Raw genomic sequence first — 19,614 nt, 5'->3', positions numbered from 1 at the left:
AAAGACATTCAGTTCTCCCACTTCTGTGAACTGAATGTGGCTCTCATTTCTTGATAGGGCTACTATTTTACTAACTCTAGCCCCTGAGGCTATAGCGAACAGGAAAATAACCTTCTAGGTTAGATCCTTGAGAGAAAAATCTTCATTGTTCACAGATGAAGCATAATGTAGGTCCTTGTCCAAGGACCATGAAATGGGCTTCGGAGGAGCTGCAGGCCTAAGTCTAGCGCATGCCTTCGGGATCTTGTTAAAGATTTCGTTCGTCAGGTCCACTTGAAAGGCGTATAGAAGAGGTCTAGTCAGGGCTGACTTGCACGTAGTTATCGTGTTGGCTGCCAGACCTTGTTCATGAAGGTGGATAAAGAAGGACAGACAGAAGTATATTGAAATTTCTTTTGGTCCTTTTGCTTTAACAAAAGCAACCCACTTTTTCCAAGACGATACATATTGTCTTCTAGTTAACTTAGACTTGTATTGTTCTAAGAAGTCTATACTGCCTTTCGAGATCCCAAATCTTTTCTTAACCGCTAAGGCAAGAAAATCAGGAGATGAAGGTTTGGGTTCTCTGTGATGAAGCGAAGATAGTCGACTTCTGGACTCGTTGAGATAGTGCTAGGTTCGGTAAAAGGGGTGGCCTCAGTCTCAGTACCATCACTAGAGGGAACCAGTTGCTCTTGGGCCACTTGGGGGCCACTAGAGCTCCCGTTCCCTGGAAGGATCTCAGCTTATTGAGGACATTCAGCAGGAGATTGGATGGAAGGAACAGGAAAATCAGGGTTCATTCGTTCCAACTTAGGGAAATGGCGTCCGTTGTCTTCTCTAGAGGGTCCTTGTATGGGGCTACATATCGAGGTAGTTTCTTGATGTCGCTCGTCGCGAAGAGGTCGATCTGCAGTTCCGGGACTTGTTCCAAGATGGAGGAAAATGAGTCTGCGTCTGGGGACCATTCTGACTCTATCGGCTTGAGCCTCATAGACCATCCGCTGTCACATTGCAGAACCTTTGTAAGTGAACTGCTGATAGGTGCCATCTCTCTAGACATAGGATGGCTAATATCACATGGTTGATATGGGACAATCTCGAGCCTTGTCGGTTCAGACATCACACTATCACTTCGCTGTCCAAGATCAGCCTGATGTGGTCTGATCTGTGAGGGGAGAGTTTTCCCAACGTCAAAAGGACTGCCATGGCTTCCAAAAAGTTGATGAGAAAGGCCTTAAACAGAGATGATCAAGTCCCTTGGACTTTCCTTTGATGGGAGTGAACTCTCCATTCTTCCATCGAGGCATCCATATGGATGGTCATCGACGGCAGAGGTGGTTGCAAGGGCATGATCCTCATTAGTCTCTTGGTCTTCGACCACGGGTTAAGAATAGATCATAGTAAGGCCGGTATTGGTCATTTTAGATCTCTTCCAGCGTTTGTTGCGTATCTTCTCCTTTGCTTTCCTTATCACCTGTATGCTCAAGAGCTTTTGGGTATATTCTTCTAATGCAGGGGTGGAGTGTTGGAAGAATTGAGGAAATGATGGTGAACGCTTGTTCCATTTCCATCTTAGTTCAATCTTGATTAGGCCGTAGGCCCAAGGATCGAAGGTCCAACAATCCTGAAATTGTTGGAGCCTCTCTCCTACCGGAAGCATCTCCTTGCTTCGATTGACCGGCGGGTTTACCTCCTCAACCGCCTCCTCCCCTACCTCTTGAGGGATGTCTAGAGGAGCTCCATCTGGATCCTTTACCTTTCAACCAAAAGGTAGCGGTCTGCCTCTAAAACCTGGCATTGAATGTTGGTGACTGGGCAACCAGCTGTTGAGGCACCACTTGGAAGGTGGTCTGTGTTTGGGCCACCACTTGGGGCACTGCGGTCATAGTAACTGTGGGATGTTGTTGAACAGGCCGAGGAGGAAGTCTAGACTTCTTCGTCTTCCTTTTAGGTTGGGGACCCGCATCCGGGGAAGACTTCCTCTTTGAAGAGATGCCCCACTTCTGGAGAAGGTCCCTATTCTCCGTGATGGCTTTCTCGACTACCTAAATGAGTACTTCGTTCGGGAAGAGGTCTTTACCCCAGATGTTAGAAGATATCAGCTTCCTGGGTTCATGTTTCACTGTTGCAGCAGCGAACACGAACTCTCCACAGGCTCTCCTAGCTTTCATGAAAGCATACAGGTCCTTTACTATGGTGGCCATATGCATTTTGGTCAGGACCATGAGCATGTCTGGGGTGCTTCGTTGTCCTGCACACATCTCTATGCGGTTTTGTAGGGATAAAGATGCCGCAAGTCTCTCCTTCGTCTCTTATTCCTTGCGCAAGAGAAAGTCAGAAAGTTTAGGGAGATTCTCGCTAAACTGTCGTCCAGCGATGTCTGCGTCCAGTTTCCCTACTGAGAAGGTTAGGTGGATTTCCTTCCATTCCTTCTCTTGCATAAGCAAGGCTAACGATAGAGGCCTGCACTCCTCTAGTGCAGGGCATGGTTTGCCTGCCTCCACTGCCTTGGCAATGGATTTAAATGCCTTCAATGTAAAGGGGAAGGCTATTGAAACAGGAGCAAAAAAGGTAGGGTGTTTCTTGCTCAAGGCGGACACTTTCGAAACCGAATAGCCCACCTTTCTCAGGCTACTTAACAAGAGAGCCTGTGCCTTATCGTGGTCGAAAACCATGACCTCCTTCGGTTCCGTATCCTCTTCTGGCATTGATTCATGCTTCAGTGGAATGAAGCAATGAGGGTAAGCATTAAAGCTTGGCCAAAACTGGATGTCATCTAAGGGGACGGCTCCCATCTTCTCCGAGATGTGGAGTTTGCCGTTCGTACTCTGCATAAACTCCGCATACATACAGGGGTTGGTTTTGGAGCAGGTTTGGAGGTCTTGGACTCTGGGTCGCTTGTATGACCCTCGGGAGGCGATAAGTGGAGCTTCACGGAGCTCTCTCTCGAATCTCACTTCCCTTGCTTCGCCTTGTTTGCGAATGTTCTCCATTAAAGCCGTAAGATGGGCCAGTGCCTGGCTCATGTTGTCCAATGGACGGGTAGAAGCTGAAGATGTCGAGGGTAACGGCTCCGGTGCTGGCACATACGGAAGGAACTCCGACTCGACATCATCATCATCTTCCAGAGGTAGAGTAGACTCCTCCTCGGGATCATCCTTTGATAGATCCTTTTCAGTGTCCATAGACACATCCGACATCCTTTCCTCCTGGTGGATGTCCATACTATGCAACGCCTCACTGACATCCGTCTCCATGGCAATCTGGACGCAGGGAGGTCCGGGTCGTGCTTGGGGTGCAGCAATTTCACTACCCGCTTTCGGGAACAGCAAGCTGCGTATCCCGGAGTTTCTTCTGGAACCCTCTTGCCCACTTGCGCAGCTTTTCACGTGCCGCATCCCTCAACTCCGTTGACTTGGGGCCATTGAAACCTTCGGTCACCAAGGTCCGGCAGATATTGCAGACTTGGGGGTCCCAATATTGCAAGGATTCGGTAATGATAGTGCAGGGGGCATGAGACCTGCACGCTTTGTGACCGTAGAAGTTCCTACTCCTATGGTTGCAGAAGAGAGCATTACATTTCATCTGGAGTTCCTCCTGTAAAGAAAGGAAAATTAAATGAGTATGCAATTGTTTATCTCACATGATAAACAGATATGCAAATATTAATATTTTAACCATTACAGCTTAGGATAGTAAGCTAGAAAAAAATTGAGAAAGACACATACTTGTGTATCCCTTCCAGCCAATTGCTGTGACCTCTCCCCAATATTAAGGATACAGAGTTTCCTTTATCAGGGCAACTCAAAAGAGAAGGGTTCTAACCTCTAGGGATAGAAAAGGTTTACACTGCCACTGACCCTTCTTAATTATTTAATATTGTGGGGTAAGTATTAACTGATTTCTAATCAGAGTATTGAAGGAATTCTATTCTTCCAATATAGGATTGGTCTCAGCAAAAGACTGTACAAGGATACACAAGGTATGTTGGAAAATAACTACTGTATAATAAATACTATAGTTTTCTGTCTGCAATACATACTACACTGCAAATATACTGGCTACTGTATAATCATATACTGTAGTTCAGCCGGCATGTTGCCTGCATGGGCAGCACCTGGCGGCACAGTCCGGCCGGCAGCATGCTGGCCGAACTAGAAATTAGGAAAGACACATACTAGTGTATCCCTTCCAGCCAATTGCTGTGACCTGCCCCCCAATATTAAGACTATAAAGTTTCCTGATCTGGGAAAACTCGAAAGAGAAGGGTTCTAATCTTTAGGGATAGAAAAGTGTACTACCACTGACCCCTCTAAACTATTTAATATTGTAGGGTAAGTTATTAACTGATTTCTAATCAGAGTATTGAAGGAATTCTATTCTTTCAATATAGGATTGGTCTCAGCAAAAGACTGTGCAAGGAAACAAAAGATATGTTGGAAAATAAGTTCTGTATAATATATACAATAGTTTTCTATATGCAGTATATGCTATACTGCAAATATGCTGGCTAGTGTATAATCATATACTGTAGTTCAGCCGGCATGTCGCCGGCTGGGTAGTACCTGGCGGTACTGGTCTAGTCGGCATACCGCTGACCGAGTAAGTACCTGACGGCACCGGCCCAGCCGACATGCTGCCGGCTGGGTTAGTACCTGGCGGCACTAGCTGACAGAGAGAGAAAAAGCATGGAGTGAAGGGCTGCCTTATTAAAATGTATGTTTACAATAAATAAGGGTGTAAGTATATAACCTTACTGCCTTCCTCCAGAATGAGGGTTCAAATGGAAGGGGAGAATGCATCATTCAGGCTTCCATCCAGCCGCAAGATCCCTCGTCGGCATTGCTGGTTTCAGGAATGTGGATGGCAGTCCGAGGGAGGACTGATGAACCTTCACCAGCAGAAGGATCTCCCACTGGCAGCCGTCATAGCCGGCACAACCTTCACGGAGCCTTGTGTCCATAAGGGAAAGACTGAGTGACTAAACAGCTGCTTATGTAGGAGCCCGGCCGACACCACAACCTACCTGGCAAGAGGTGAGATTGCAGGACAATGGCCACAGGATTGTGATGGCTAAGTCATCGCTAAAAGACAGAGGGGAAGGGAAAAGGGTCCTGTATCAAGTGCAAAAGAAGGTGGCAAGATTGCTGCCACTTCCACACAAGAGTGAAACAATTTTTCAGTATCAGCGCCATCCTAGGCAGCAGAAGAATATCTATTCTTCAGCCTAGGGTCTGCCGAATCTATCAAGTGTAGAAGAAGGCGGCAGGATTGCCGCCACTTCCACTCAAGAGAGAAACACTCAAGAGAGAAACAATGTTTCAGTATCGGCAACATCCTAAGCAGCAGAAGAATATCTATTCTTCAGCCTAGGGTCTACCGACACAGGACTAGTCTTCTAGACCGCAGGGGAGGGGGTGGCGGTATCATACTACCACTTCAGGTGCGGCCTAGGTAGGCTTAGCCTCCAATGCCGGCAGCTGTAAGCCGGCAAGGGAGTGACTACTCGCCCTGCTGCTCTGCCGGCAGCAAAAAAACTGAATACTCTGAGGTTCTGTCGAAAACCAAAGCCGGGATCTCGCCGGCAAAGGTGGGAGACAGAAAACTCTAGCCTAGTCAAGCCAGAGTGAACTACTCTATGGCAAGACCAGATAGGGTTGTCGCCTACGGCGGCACTCAGAGGGAAGGAGGGATTACCCTTAAATCTCCACAGGAGACAAGTATCGAGTTATATAATTCTAGGAGATGTACTATCTCCCATTGAATTGATAAAACGATACACGAGAGTAAACAGGGATAATGTCTGAACGTATACTACAGTGCATAGGCTAGGTAGCCTAGCGCGAGCCGAGATTTCGGTTACCTAAATCGCTGAAACTCTAACGTATACGATCGACAAAAGGAAGAGGAAATTATGCATAAAATATCTATCTTTACTAGTATAATTGTGCCTAAATAGCTTTCATAATTTATTAATGCTATTACAACCGGGAAAGTCGTTCTGCTAACTAGATAACACATGCATTACGAATGACAGCGTCCATGGCGCCTCCGGTGACAGGCCTAGCTCCTTAACACAATAAATTACTCTAATTTCACTGTGAAACGGGAACTAAAAATTATACAATGTAAATAATAAATACTCAACTTTCCAGAGGCAAAAGAAGCTGGAGATTGCATAATAAATCCTCACAAAGCGATAAAAAACGTTAGATCAACAGGGAACACCACCGTGCGAAATCGCTACAAAAATAGGAATGAGCACCATCTAGATACTCGTAGTAGTACGGGAGGAAGGGTAACCTTGATAACGGCTCCCCTTCTATTTTTGCCACTCTTCCCCCTCGAAACGAAAACACTATTCAGGGTGAAGATTGCTATGTGTCGTATCAAGATATACGTCCCCTGATATTATGCGATATCCTTAAGAGAAATTCTAAGGATATTTGCGCCAGGAGTTAGAATTCTGGAAACCTAAAGGATAATTCTCTGGGAATATCACTGTAGCCAAATATCCCTTAGAAAGCTACTTATAGGAACCTTTCATCAGGACGACATGGTTTGAGCCCAAAAAAAGAATATATCAAATACTTAGAAATTAATCACACTTACAATAATTATCAGTAGCCCAAGCAAGCTGAGGAGCACTCTGAATAGCCTCCAAAGCATATTAAGCTATATAAAGCATTATCTATACGAGGCAATCATTTTACATGGGAGAATATTGATGTAACGGTTCTTGCTGGCGTTCATACAATTAGTTGCAACACTAGTTGGTTTGGAGGGACTTGCAGCTATTAGATCCTGATACTCATTCTTAAGCCTGGTCTGTCCTGAAAAAACAAATTTTGGTTAAAATAAAACATTTCTTGTACAAACGGTATAGTACCGAGATATGAAACCGTCAAAAATACTAACAAAATTATAGCGTACTCAATTTATGTATTTCAGCCCTTACTAACTGTTAAATACATACAAGTACATGGCATAATTACCTAGGCTATTAAGTACTGTAAACAGAATATAAATGTATGGATAGCATATATTCTTACAGTACTGTACTATTAGGTATATAAATTCACTGAATATTTTGTTTCCTCCCCTTCAATGCCATTTATGTGCCTCATCCCCTGTGTTGAAGGCTTCTAGTAGCATTGTGAATCATATCCATATAGCAACAACGTCTTAAAAATATACCCCCCCCCCCCCAACATCAAATCAATTTACTCCTCATTGTTCTCATTTTGTAAGTACAATATAACATTATTACAATATGAAGATTGGCATGGTCATGACATTTCCCTATTCCTACTACTATAATGGAGAGCAATAAAAATAATGTAAGATACAATATGTGTAATAAATAATGGCATCAAAAGTGTTTCAATCTCCCCTCTTAAAATTTATTTCTTTTATCTGTAAAACATTTTCCTTTTTTCTATTGGTATAACATAGAATACTCTTTTTTATTGTTTCAATGATAAGCTTATAAGTAGGTAAATATGTCAATAACAAATATAAAAACTCATAAAAAAATCTTTTATTGGAAATAAACCACCAATAATTTTTTCTTTTATGAAATGAAGTAGTTTTAGTTTAACATAAAATATATGATACAAATAGCACAAATTTTTCAAGTAATTTGTATTTTTCCTAGCTATACAAACCCAAGTCCTTTAATAGGGAGTTTGTTTCAGAGAAATTTAGATATGGTAGTTAGAATACTTTAAAGAGTGGTTAAACTACTGGTGAAGGGTGCAGGCAAAAAGCCCTGGCCCTCTCACCAGTCTGAAGGCTTCACTTTTGACCTTTCACCTCAGGACTAAGAGGGGTGGTTGAGGAGGGGAGTTAAATTAAAGGACTCAGATTTATGCAGCATAGCTCAGAAAAATGAAAATTATTTTAAAAATTTATGATTTCTTCCTGTGGAACATATAAACTATCATCCTTTAACAGGGAGACTCACAGCTTGGTGGTTTGGAAGTCCCCTGAGAATCTAAATGGACAGTTCTTTTTCTTTCCTAGTAGTGTCCAATCACCTGGTCCCGTATGGGAGCACAGCAGTGTCTCCAGCAACCTCCTAACTGTCTTTCAGGGATGAGAAGAAGAAGGACAGGACCTGGCCTGTACATGGAGACATGTACTTAGCCAAATGAAGAAAACTCCATCTGAAGACCTTCTCAAAGGCTCAAATGGGTACATGCCAGCACTTGAGATAAGGGTCACATCCCACAACGTGGACCTGAGGTCCCAGGGTAGGAAAGATTGCTTGAAATCTCCTCATGAGTATAGACATCTCCCACGAGGAGGAGAGGTCTATACCTTTCAGTTGGTAGACCATGCCCAAGGCTGAGCAATAGCCTTTGACAGCCACGGCTGAGAGGCACTTCTCTCAGCGAAGGTAAAAGAGGAAATCCGTGGTCTGTGCTAGAGTTGCTACGAGCAGAGAAGTATCCCTTCTATAAAACCAATTGCAGAAGATGGTCCCTTACTCTGGTAGGCAGCTGCAGAGGACTGTAGCAGGTATTCAGACATTTGTGCAGTGCCTTGCAAAAAGCCTTTTGCTCAGAAAAAATGCTGGATAACCTCTATCTCTGAAGATTCAATTACATAACGAACTGGTGATACCTCTGAAGGTGCCGCTGACAGAGATGCAGAGACCATTGGGGTAGTTCCCTCTGGAACTAGATTACAAGGGCTTGCAGATCAGGATACCACTCACCATGGAGCCATCCTGAGTCCTGACATAATCAACATTTTGTTAATTAATGACATGAGCTCTTTAAAGTGCACCCTGACACCTTGTTATCCTAAAGGATGACGGCCTGGGCTATTGGTGCTAGTGTAGAATTCAGCATTGGACTTGACCAGAAGCATAAAATTGGAGCAAAGTCATTCACTTAACCTGGACATTGTCAGACTCCACCACGCTTGGAGAACGGGGACATAACAAATATATACATTTGCACCAGACTGCACAAAGAGCATAGTACCCACCTGTAGTCAGAGGAGGTTGGCTTACAGAGTTCCTCAGATGCTACGCCTCAAGAGAGGGGAGAATGAAATAGGAAGTAGCCAGTCACTTATACATTCATTCTAGACTTATTCACGGGTAACATCTGCACTCAACCGACTGCTACTTGTTTTACAAGGGAGCTGAAGTGTTAATTGACCATGTTTTGAGCAGCCACCATGGGACCTAAGTTAAATGTGTCTAGGTTCCTGTGGGTTATGTTTTGCGAGTAGTGGGTGGAACGTAGTTTGACGTTTCCACACGCCCGCTTGTAATGCCTGTGTCACAGAGAAATTCTTCTTAAAAGCCAGGAATGTACAGATACTCCTGACGTTAAGGGCATGGGGACGGCAACTGAGATGAAAGTGATCTTGTCGAATGGCTTTCTCAACCACCAGCCAGATCCAGGAAGATATAGAGTTCTTTGTGATCTTACTTTTATTTTTCCCTGTGCTTACAAAGAGCCTGCTGATCTGCGGGCAGGCTCTCTCAGTTCTTTTCAAATATTTCCTTAGTGCCTTTACAGGGCAGACTAACAGCTGATCATTATCATCTGTTACAGACCGGAGACTCTCAATCCAAAGGGGCTAGAATCTAGGATCCAATACGGCCGGATTTTGAGCCTTGGCTTCGAACTCAGGGACAAAACCATATGTTACCTAGCCCTCATCCCCTTGAATGGGCAATGTCATAGGACAGACCACGAAGCTTGCTGACCCTCTTTGCAAAGGCCAAGGCTAGAAAATTCTCAATCTGAGGCTTCACAAAGAGGTTCGTAAAAGGGCTCCTTTCAGCGAACAAAGAACTTTGACTACGTTCCAAGGAGGAGGTCTGACTCCTGACTGAGGGCACTTTTTCTTCAGTTTGAAGCAATAGCCTTTTACCGCAAACACCGAACAAAGATTTTCCTACTTCAGGTACAACAAGAACTCGGCTATCTCTGGAATAGTGGCACTGAGAGAAGTAATACCCCATCCACAACACTAATCCCAAAAGATGGACCACTATGTCTGATATATTGAGGTACACGACTGCCAGAGGTATCCTGCCATTCTCTTTGCAACCTGTCTTGAAAAGCCCTTCTTTACGAGCAGTTGCTGGATAACCTTGAGGCGATAAGACAAAGCGATGGGATCACTTCATGAAATCTCTCCATGTGTGGTTGTCTAAGTAGATTGGGAAATGTGGGGAGCTCTCTTGGTGCCTCTGTAAGCAAATGTAGAAGATTGGAAAACCATTCTGCAAGAGGGCACTGTGGAGCTATTAGGATTATTGACAGATCTTGAGATGCCCTGACTTTGTTTAACAGATTCCTTACTCGGCAGAAGAGGGGAAAGCATAAATGTCCATCCCCCACGGATGTTGGAAGACACCTTGCCAGAATGCCTGGGATCTGGTACTGAAGAGCAGTATAAAGGAAGCTTCCAGTTGAGGGAAGTAGCAAACAGGTCAAATGTCGGCAAACCCTACTGTCAAAACTTTGTTGGCTATCTGTTGTTTCAAGGATCATTTGGAGCCTACTATCTGAGTCCTCCTGCTCAGATTGTCCGCCAGCATGTTCTTCTTTCCCGGGATGAACAGGGCTGAAAGGGCTACCAAATTGTTTTCCGCTCACCGGAAAATTTCCACGGCTAGCTGGCATAGGTGCAGTTAAAAGGTACCTCCTTGTTTGTTTATGTGACACTGCAATGAATTATGGTTTGTGTGGAAAAAAAAGCTTTATGGTTTGGATGTTATGAAAAACCTTTTATTTATTACATTTTTTTAATAGCCCTCAAGTGACAAAAAACAAAAAAACAAAAAAAAACCTTAATCTGTTATTATTTCTTTTAACAGGTAATGACAGCAAGACCCTACCTCCAGTAGGGAGACAAGTAGAGGTATTAGACTAGGAGTAATATTGCATAATCCTGCACCTGTTTATGTTGCTAGTCAGCCTGGTGAAGACTGTTAAAAGCAGGTTTGCTTGGAGATTCTAGTTTTGTCGCATAATTGTGAATATTATCCTTTATGTTAAAGAAATTACTTATACTGAATCTTATTTTTTGTGTGTTACTTTGCAATCAAGAGGAGGAAACACTTATATGTGGTCTCAACTCTTATCCCTCTTCATGTGTATAGAATAAACCTGATATACTGTGTATCACTGACAACAGTAAGCCTTTTTTGTGGGCTCAGGCCATGTCGTCCTGATGGAAGGTTCCTATAAGTAGCTTCCTAGGGTATATTTGACTACAGTGATATTCCCAGTGAATTTACCTTTAGGTCTCCAGAATTCTAACTCCTGGTGCGAATATCTTCAAAATTTCTCTTAAGGATATCGCATAATATCAGGGGACGTATATCTTGATACGACACATACCAATCTTCACCCCGAATAGCATTTTCGCTTCGAGGGGGAAAGTGGCAAAAATAGAAGGGGAGCCGTTATCAAGGTACCCTTCCTCTGTTACTACCTTGAGTATCTAGATGGCGCCATCGTCACCGCCATGTTTTATTCCTTTAAGTGTAGCGCTACAGCTCGGTGATTTTCTCCTTCGCTCTTTTGTGTACGTTCTTATACTGTAGTTGGATTTATCATGCAATCTCTAGCCTCTTCTGCCTCTGGAAAGTTGAGTATTTGATCTTTACATTGTACAAATTTTAGCTCTTGCCTCACAGTGAAATTAGGTTAAATTAAGTGAGAGAGCCTTTGCCTGAACCAGAGGTGTCATGGGCGCTGTCGTTCGTTACGCACGAGTTATTTAGTTAGCCTGAAAGACTTTCCCGGTATTAATAGCATGAATATCTGGGATTCAAGATCAACATCAAAAAGTCTCGATTATCTCCAGCTCAGGATTGATTGATTGATTTAAGGTTTTCAGGCATCCTGACATCTAGGGTCATTGACGCCGATATCATTTAGTTTATATATATAAAAAATTAAAGAATATTCAATTAAAACCATAAAAGTTAATAAGTCATTATAAAAGTTAGATAGCTTTCAAAAGACCTGCTTCTGAAACAAATCTAAAAATGCCACTTGCATAGTAGGACACATCATGTCCAAGAATCTTGGCAAGGATGAACCTGCCACCCTCACCTCGAGCCTCTAACAAATATCTATTCCACAAGTTATTATAATTAGGGCATTCGGTCAATAGATGCCTCACTGTTAGAGGTACCAAACAGTCATCACAATACGGTTGGTGTTGGCCCTTCAGCAGAAACTCGTGTGTTAACCGAGTGTGACCAATACGGAGACGACAAAGAGAAGTCTCCCATTTTCGGGGCATCATGTTATACCTCCAAGGAGTTATGACATTTGTTACCTCTCTCATTTTATTGCATCTAGACTATCCCAGTGCTGTTGCCATTTATTGCAAAGCAATTTCTTGATGTTAGGTAGATAATCATTACACGGAATAGGATACTTTCTTGGCAGCAACTCGGATGCAGCATTCTTTGCCAGTGAATCTGCCTTCTCATTCCCAGACACACCTACATGTGCTGGAACCCAACAAAATCAGACCATTATACATCTGCGTCCAATAATAAAGAGCCATTCTAAAATCCTTAAAACTAGAGGGTTACTAGGATTAAAAACTTCTAAAGCTTGAAGGACACTCCTTGCATCACTAGAAATTGTAAAGTTACCCTCTTTCTCCAATGCTATTTTCTCAATAGCGGTTAATATGCCATAAAGTTTGGCAGTGAATATGGAAGCTGTTAGAGGAAGTGCACCTCTACAATTAAAATCCTTACTATGTACTCCAAATCCAATGCCAGCATCAGATTTGGAGCCATCAGTATATATAAAAGTCGATCCTCTATGTACTTCAACATGTTCCATAAAAAGAGACCTGGCTTCTAGGTCAGTCATATTCCTCTTAACTCCAATAAAGTATTTACAAAAAAATATCTCTGGGAATTTCCAAGGAGGTGTTGATGATACCTTGAATGGAAGTACCTTACTTCTAATTATATCCAGACTGTTTAATAATCGTTTCAGCCGAAAGCCATAAGGTTGAGGAGATTTTGGGTGCAACTCAAAGTATGATGTGTGTCTCACAAGGCATGCAGTCTAAACCAATACCAAACAATGGAAGAAATTCGGTAAAGGTCTAGAGGTAACTCTCCAGCATCAACAAGGAGACTTGGGATAGGCGAGGTTCTAAATGCTCCCGTGGACAATCTAATACCTGCATGATGTATTGAATCTAATATTTTTAACCGGCTTGGGGTGGCTGAAGAGTATATTTCACATCCATAACTAATTTTGGAAAAAATCAAGGCCTTGTATAATTTCAAAATAGTATTGCGGTCTGCCCTCCCATGATGTATGGGACAATACTTTTAAAATATTCAGAGCTTCAACACATTTAGCTTTTAGCGCTTTTAGGTGAGAAACCCAGGTAAGTCTACAATCAAATATCAAACCTCAAGTGCAGGGCATGGTTTGCCTGCCTCCACTGCCTTGGCCACAGATTTAAATGCCTTCCCGTAAAGGGGAATGCTATTGAAGCAGGAGCAAGAAAGGTAGGGTGTCTCTTACTCAGGGCGAACGCTTTCGACACCGTGTAACCCGCCTTTCTCAGGCTACTTGACAAGATAGCCTGTGCCTTATCGTGGTCGAGGACCATGACTTCCTTCGGTTCCATTTCTTTTTCTGATGTTGGTTCATGCTTCAGTCGAATGAAGCAATCAGGGAAAGCGTTAAAGCTTGGCCAAAACTGGATTTCGTCTGAAGGAACAGCTCCCATCTTCTCGGAGATGTAGAGTTTGCCGTCTAAAATCGGCATAAGCTCCGCGTACCTCCAGGGATTGGTTTTGGAGCATGTCGAGAGGTCTTGGTCTCTGGGTCGCTTGAATGAACCTCGGCAGGCGATGAGTGGAGCTTCACGAAGCTCTCTCTTGAGTTTCGCTTCCTTTGTATCGCCTTGTTTGCGAAAGTTTTCCATTAGACCCGTAAGATGGGCCAGTAACTGGCCCATTTTGTCTAATAGAGGGGTAGAAGGTGAAGACGTTGAGGTCAACGGCTCCAGGGCCGGCACAGACAGAAGCAATTCCGACACGACATCATCATCATCTTCCAGGGACGCCCTCCTGCCCTGCGTCTCGATGGAATCTGGACGCAGGGAAGTGCGAATCGTGCCTGGGGCAACACTATTTCACTACTTGCTTTCGGGAACAGTAAGCTACGCATCCTATCGTTAGGTAGGTATGGTCCCGGAGAGATCATCTGGAACCCTCTTACCTATTTGCGTAGTTTCTTACATGCCGCATCCCTAGACTCCATTGACTTGGGATCATCAAAACCTTCGGTCATTAAGGTCCGGCAGATATTACAGACTTGGGGGTCCCAATGTTGCAGGGATTCGGTAAAAATATTGCAGGGGGCATGAGACCTGCATGCTTTATAACCGTAAAAGTACTTACTCTTAAGATTGCAGAAGACTACATCACATTTAATCTGGGGTTCCTCCTGTAAAGAAAGGAAAAGCAGAATGAGTATACAATTGTTTCTCACCTGATAAGCAATATGTAATTAGTCATCTTTTAATTATTATAGCTTAGGATAGTAAGCTAGAAAGGAATAGTGAGAGACACATACTTGTGCATCCTTTGCAATCAATTGCTGTAACCTCCCCCCAGTATTAAATATAAAAAGTTTCCTTTATCAAGGCAACTCGCAAGAAAAGGGTTCTAACCCCTAAGGATAGAAAAAGTGTACACTGCCACTGACCATTCTAATTACTTAATAATGTGGGGAAAATATAAACTGATTTCCAATCAGCGTATTGAAGGAATTCTATTCTTTCAATATAGGTTCGATCTCAGCAGAAGCCTGCATAAGGGTACCCAAGATATGTTAGAAATTAACTACTGTATAATAATACTATAGTTTTCTGTTTGCAGTATATACAATATTGCAAAATACTGGTTACTGTATAATCATATACTGTAGTTCAGCCGGTGTGCTGCCGGCATGGCTAGAACCTGGCGGCACGGTCCAGCCGGCATGTTGCCGACTGGACTAGAAATTAGAAAAGACACATTTGTGTATCCTACCCAGCCAATTGCTGTGACCTTCCCTTCCAATATTAAATCCATAGAGTTTCCTGATCAGGGAAGCTCAAAGACAAGGGTTCTAACCTTTAAGGATAGAAAGTGTACTACCACTGGCCCTTCTAAATTATTTAATATTGTAGGGTAAAATGTAAACTGATTTCTAATCAGAGTATTCAAGAAATTCTATTCTTTCAATATAGGATTGGTCTCAGAAAACGCTCAGGCAAGGATACCCAAGATATGTTGGAAAATAACTACTAGTATAATATATACAATAGTTTTCTATCTGCAGTATATACTATACTGCAAATATACTGACTACTGTATAATCATATACTGTAATTCAGCCGGCATATAGCCGGCATAGCTAGTCCCTGACGGCACAGTCCGGCCAGCATACTAGCTGATAGAGAGAGAGAGAAAGCATGGAGTGAAGGACTGCCTTATTACTGTGTATGTTTACACTAAATAAGGATGTAAATATATAATTTACTGCCTTTCCCCAGAAAGAAGGTTCAAATGGAAGAGTAGAATGCATCATTCAGGCTTCCATCCAGTCACAAGTACCGTTGCCGGCATATGGCCGGCAGGCTAGTACCCGGCAGCACTGGTACAGTCGGCATGCCGCCGGCTGTGTCAGTACCTGTCGGCGCCGGCCCGGCCGGCAGCATAGTACCCCGACAACAGGACATGTGGCCGGCAGTCCAAGGGAGGACTGAAGAACCTTGGTGACAGAAGATTCTCCGCCAGCAGCCATCAAACAGCTGCTATGAAGGAGCCCGGCCGGCCCCGCAACCCGCCGGCAAGCGGTGAGATGGCAGGACGACGGCCATAGTAAAAGGACAGAGAGGGGCAGGGAAAAGGGTCCCATATCTAGTGTAAAATGCTGCCGCCCCCACTACACAAGGAAGAAACTCTTTCAGTATCGGCGCCGTCCTAAGCGGCAGAAGAATGTCTATTCTTCAACCTAGGGTCTGCCGAAATAGTGTTAGGAAAGGCCGGCAGGTTTGGCGCAGGCTCTCAACAAAGGAGAAACATTGTTTCAGTGCCGGCGCCATCCTAGGCTGTAGAAGAATGTCTATTCTTCGGCCCGGGGTCTGCCAGCATAGGACTAGTCTTCTAAACCGCAGGGAGAAGGTGGCGGCAACATGCCACCACCCCAAGTGCGGTTCAGGGAGGCTTAGCCTCCTATGCCGGCAGCCATAAGCTGACAGGGGAGTGACTACTCACCCTGCTGTCCTGCAGCCGGCAAAAGACTGAATACTCTGCGATTCTGTCGAAAACCAAAGACGGACACTCGCCGGCAAAGTGGGAGACAGAAAAACCCTAGCCTAGTCAAGCAGGTTTGGCGCAGGCTCTCAACAAAGGAGAAACATTGTTTTTGGGCTCAAGCCATGGCGTCCTGATGGAAGGTTCCTTTTTGGTAGCTTCCTTGGGTAAATAACTACTAAGATATTCCCAGAGAATTTAACCACAGGTTATCACAGAATTCTAACTTCTGGAGCGAGTATCCTAAAGGTTTCCCTTTTAAGACATCGTATATCAACAGGGGACGCATGTATTAACGCGCCACATAGCTATCTACACCCCGAACAGAGTTAAGGCTTCGATGTGTAAAGGCAGAGAATAGCTGGGAGCCGTTCCATAGCTAATCTCATCCGTGGCTACTTTTGGTACTCGAGACGTAAACAAACGGGCGCCATTGCTTGAATGACGTCACGTTCGTCTCCATCCTTCTGCTAGTAGCTTGCCTTACTTAGACGGATTTTCCCTGTGCCATCTTTATCGCCTTGCATCCTTATTATGTCGCTACCTTCGGCCTCGCCTTCTTCTGGAAAGTTGAGTACAAGGTTCCAGTATTGTTTAGTTAAGCTCTGACCGTAAAGTAAATATTACTTTTCGAAATAATTGTTGTTTTGTGGCAGAGCTGTGCCTCTACCGGACCCGCCATTTTATGGCGTCATTGTTGTTCTGCATGCCTTATTTAGTTAGCCACAACAACGCTTCCGGCCTCAATTACTAATCGATAACATTAGTTTATTTAGTCTTCATAGCTAGGAACTTTTATATCGTGTTTTGACGCTTTTTTACCGGTCATCGATTGACCCTATACCAGTTGGCTTCTATAGCCCCCAGGCCAGTGCGCCTATATATCAGTGTTCATGCATGATTTATCAGTGACCCTAGGCTTATTTATGAAGATAGTGGCATTATTTTACAATACTATTGACTGTGATGCAAGTGTTTTCGCCTTCAGGGACCATATAGGGGATAGGTTAGTTAGTGTACCTTCCTAACCTAACCTACATATAGGACCCCTATATGCTCCCTTCATCCCCCTGCCCTTGGCATTCCCTCTGCGTAGCCTTGCTCCCCTTACCACGTAAAGGGATCAAGCTCTTACCAGAGTATTTTATCGCCTCTCAGTCCTCCCTAAGGGAATGAACCCCCCTTAGGGTTGCGCCTGAGAGTGAGGAACGGCTAATCTTTCCTCTATGGCTAGGACTAGTCTACGACTGTCCTGCGATAGCGATATGTCTTCTATCCTTCCTAGTTCAGGACGCTCAGCCCTGCTCTAGGTTAGGTTTTGGAAGGGTATTCTGTCCCTTGCTGAAACTGTACCCATGCACCGTTTCAGTCAGGCTGCCTTACCTTAGGTTAGGGAGTGTCCTCCCTTCCTTAGTGGCCGCTCTGGTACAGAACCCCTTTCATGGAAGACTCTTCTCTTCTCCCCTCCCCACCTATCTCTTGTATAGCCTAGCCTATACTAGGTTAGTCTATACCCATCTGTCCCCTGTCCTACAACTCCTCCTTAGGGTGGAGTGATAGGGCAACCTGGAGCTTCTGCGTACAGTCCGCTCTGGTACATATACCCTTCATAGTGTCCTATGGGGTTAGCCACTGGATGTGTTCTGTATACAGGGGTCTCCCCCTCTTTGGGTGTTCCCTAGCCCTCCCTTGGGCTACCCTAGCTCCCGGTCCTCTGCGGCCCCTGCTTCTGGGTGATAGAGCCAGCCTCTATCATGGGTACACCCTCTCAGGGGGGGATGTCTGGGAGTCCATGACTGGACTCCTTACATCCCTCACCCTGTCTCTTTCACTATCCGGGTGCCGGTCCCTTGCCGCCTCCACTGTCGGTGATACCCACCTCCTACCTTGGTGACTCCCTCCATACCCCCCATGGCCGCCAGTCCTCCGTGTGCCGGGGGACTGCCGCCTGCCGCCGGCTTCCAGCCGATGGCTCTTCACTTCCCTCATAGCTTGGCCGTCCGCCCGCCGACCGGCCACCGGAGTGCCGGCATCCACTGCCGGCAACCCGGTTCTGCTATAACTATCCTTGATCCTGTCACCACTCTGGCATCCTCCAGCTGCCGGAGCCGCCGCTCCCCCTGCCGGCGCGCCGCCGCTGTGTCGGCGGCCGCCACCCTGGTTTTACTCTTGACTTATACTGTCTGTACTAATGCCAGAAACTCTGCTGGAGCGGCCTCCGGCGTGCCGGAGGTCTGCCGGACCCCCCGGAGGCGTCAAGATGACTTGCACCCCCTTCTACAAGCTATCACCTCATACTGATAGCCCTACACTGCAACCAGATGGCCTGTTTACGTTAGTGGATCAGTACCCTGATACTGTTCTATTAGTAATCATGCTGTCCTTTTGCATTCTTCAGATTTCCAGCATGCTGCGTGTATCTTAGCGCGGCTGGTTGCCGGAAGCAGTTACCCTTGGGGATCCTTTAGCCCCCTAATTTGGGAATGAGTGACCTCAGTCCCAAACTTATCCTTGGTAATTTCCATGGAATTCCATTACCCTATGGATTCTGAGGGAATTCTATCCTATGCCTTCGGCCACTTCGGATTATCCAAGGATGAAGCTTACGGTAGCCAGCTGGGCGAGATGCATGGAGTATGTTTCTTTACTCTCTCAATCCTCTGCATCACACCCTTTATCAAGTTAAAATTAATGATTAATATTAACTTAGCTTAAGAGCCATTCTTATGACTCCCCCCATACTCATTTTCTCTTTCTTCCACAGGAGGAGCAGATGAAGTGTGACTTCGACTTCTGCGCTGTGAAACGCCCGCACTTCTACGGGCATACGGCTTGCAGGACTCACGCCCCTTGTGCTAACAAGAAAGGGGATTTGAAATTCTGGGACCCACTGAATTGTACGGTCTGCCAGGCTCACCTAGTTGATGCCTTCCATAACCCTCCCTCAGGGGAGGTCAGGGACACTTCTCGGGAGAAGCTACGCAAGTGGGTGCGTGGCTTCCAGAAGAATGCCACCGGACCGTACCTGGCCACTGAAGAATTGAGGTCACTTCTGTTCCCTAAGGCCTCCCCTGATTCTGTGGTACCCAAGGATTCGATCCCCACTGTCCAAATTACAGTGGAACCTGATGTAGTCATGGCCCAGTCCATGCACGAGTGCCGCCTGGATTCCGAAGATGATGAACACATGTCGGATGTCTCGGAAGACACGGAGAAGATCCTTATGGCTCAAGGGGCTGAAGATGATGAAGACCAGGTGGAGTACGCCGAGTCAGAGCAAGAGGTCGCTCCTCCTTCCA

General features: G+C 44.9%; 1 protein-coding gene across 3 annotated transcripts in view; it reads right to left on the bottom strand.

Annotated features, from left to right (window-relative positions):
- The window catches only part of LOC137648716 (tyrosine-protein phosphatase 10D-like), a 323,664-nt gene that overhangs the window by 79,681 nt on the left and 224,369 nt on the right, over positions 1-19,614 (bottom strand). For all 3 annotated transcript variants that reach the window (XM_068381760.1, XM_068381761.1, XM_068381762.1), the window contains exon 16: positions 6,696-6,815. In XM_068381760.1, the coding sequence (XP_068237861.1) occupies positions 6,696-6,815 (120 nt within the window). The remainder of the gene's footprint in view (positions 1-6,695; positions 6,816-19,614) is intronic.

This window comes from Palaemon carinicauda, chromosome 10 (genome assembly GCF_036898095.1).
Source record: "Palaemon carinicauda isolate YSFRI2023 chromosome 10, ASM3689809v2, whole genome shotgun sequence".
NCBI classification, from domain to species: Eukaryota; Metazoa; Arthropoda; class Malacostraca; order Decapoda; family Palaemonidae; genus Palaemon; species Palaemon carinicauda.
This window is presented reverse-complemented; position numbering and strand designations above follow the sequence as displayed.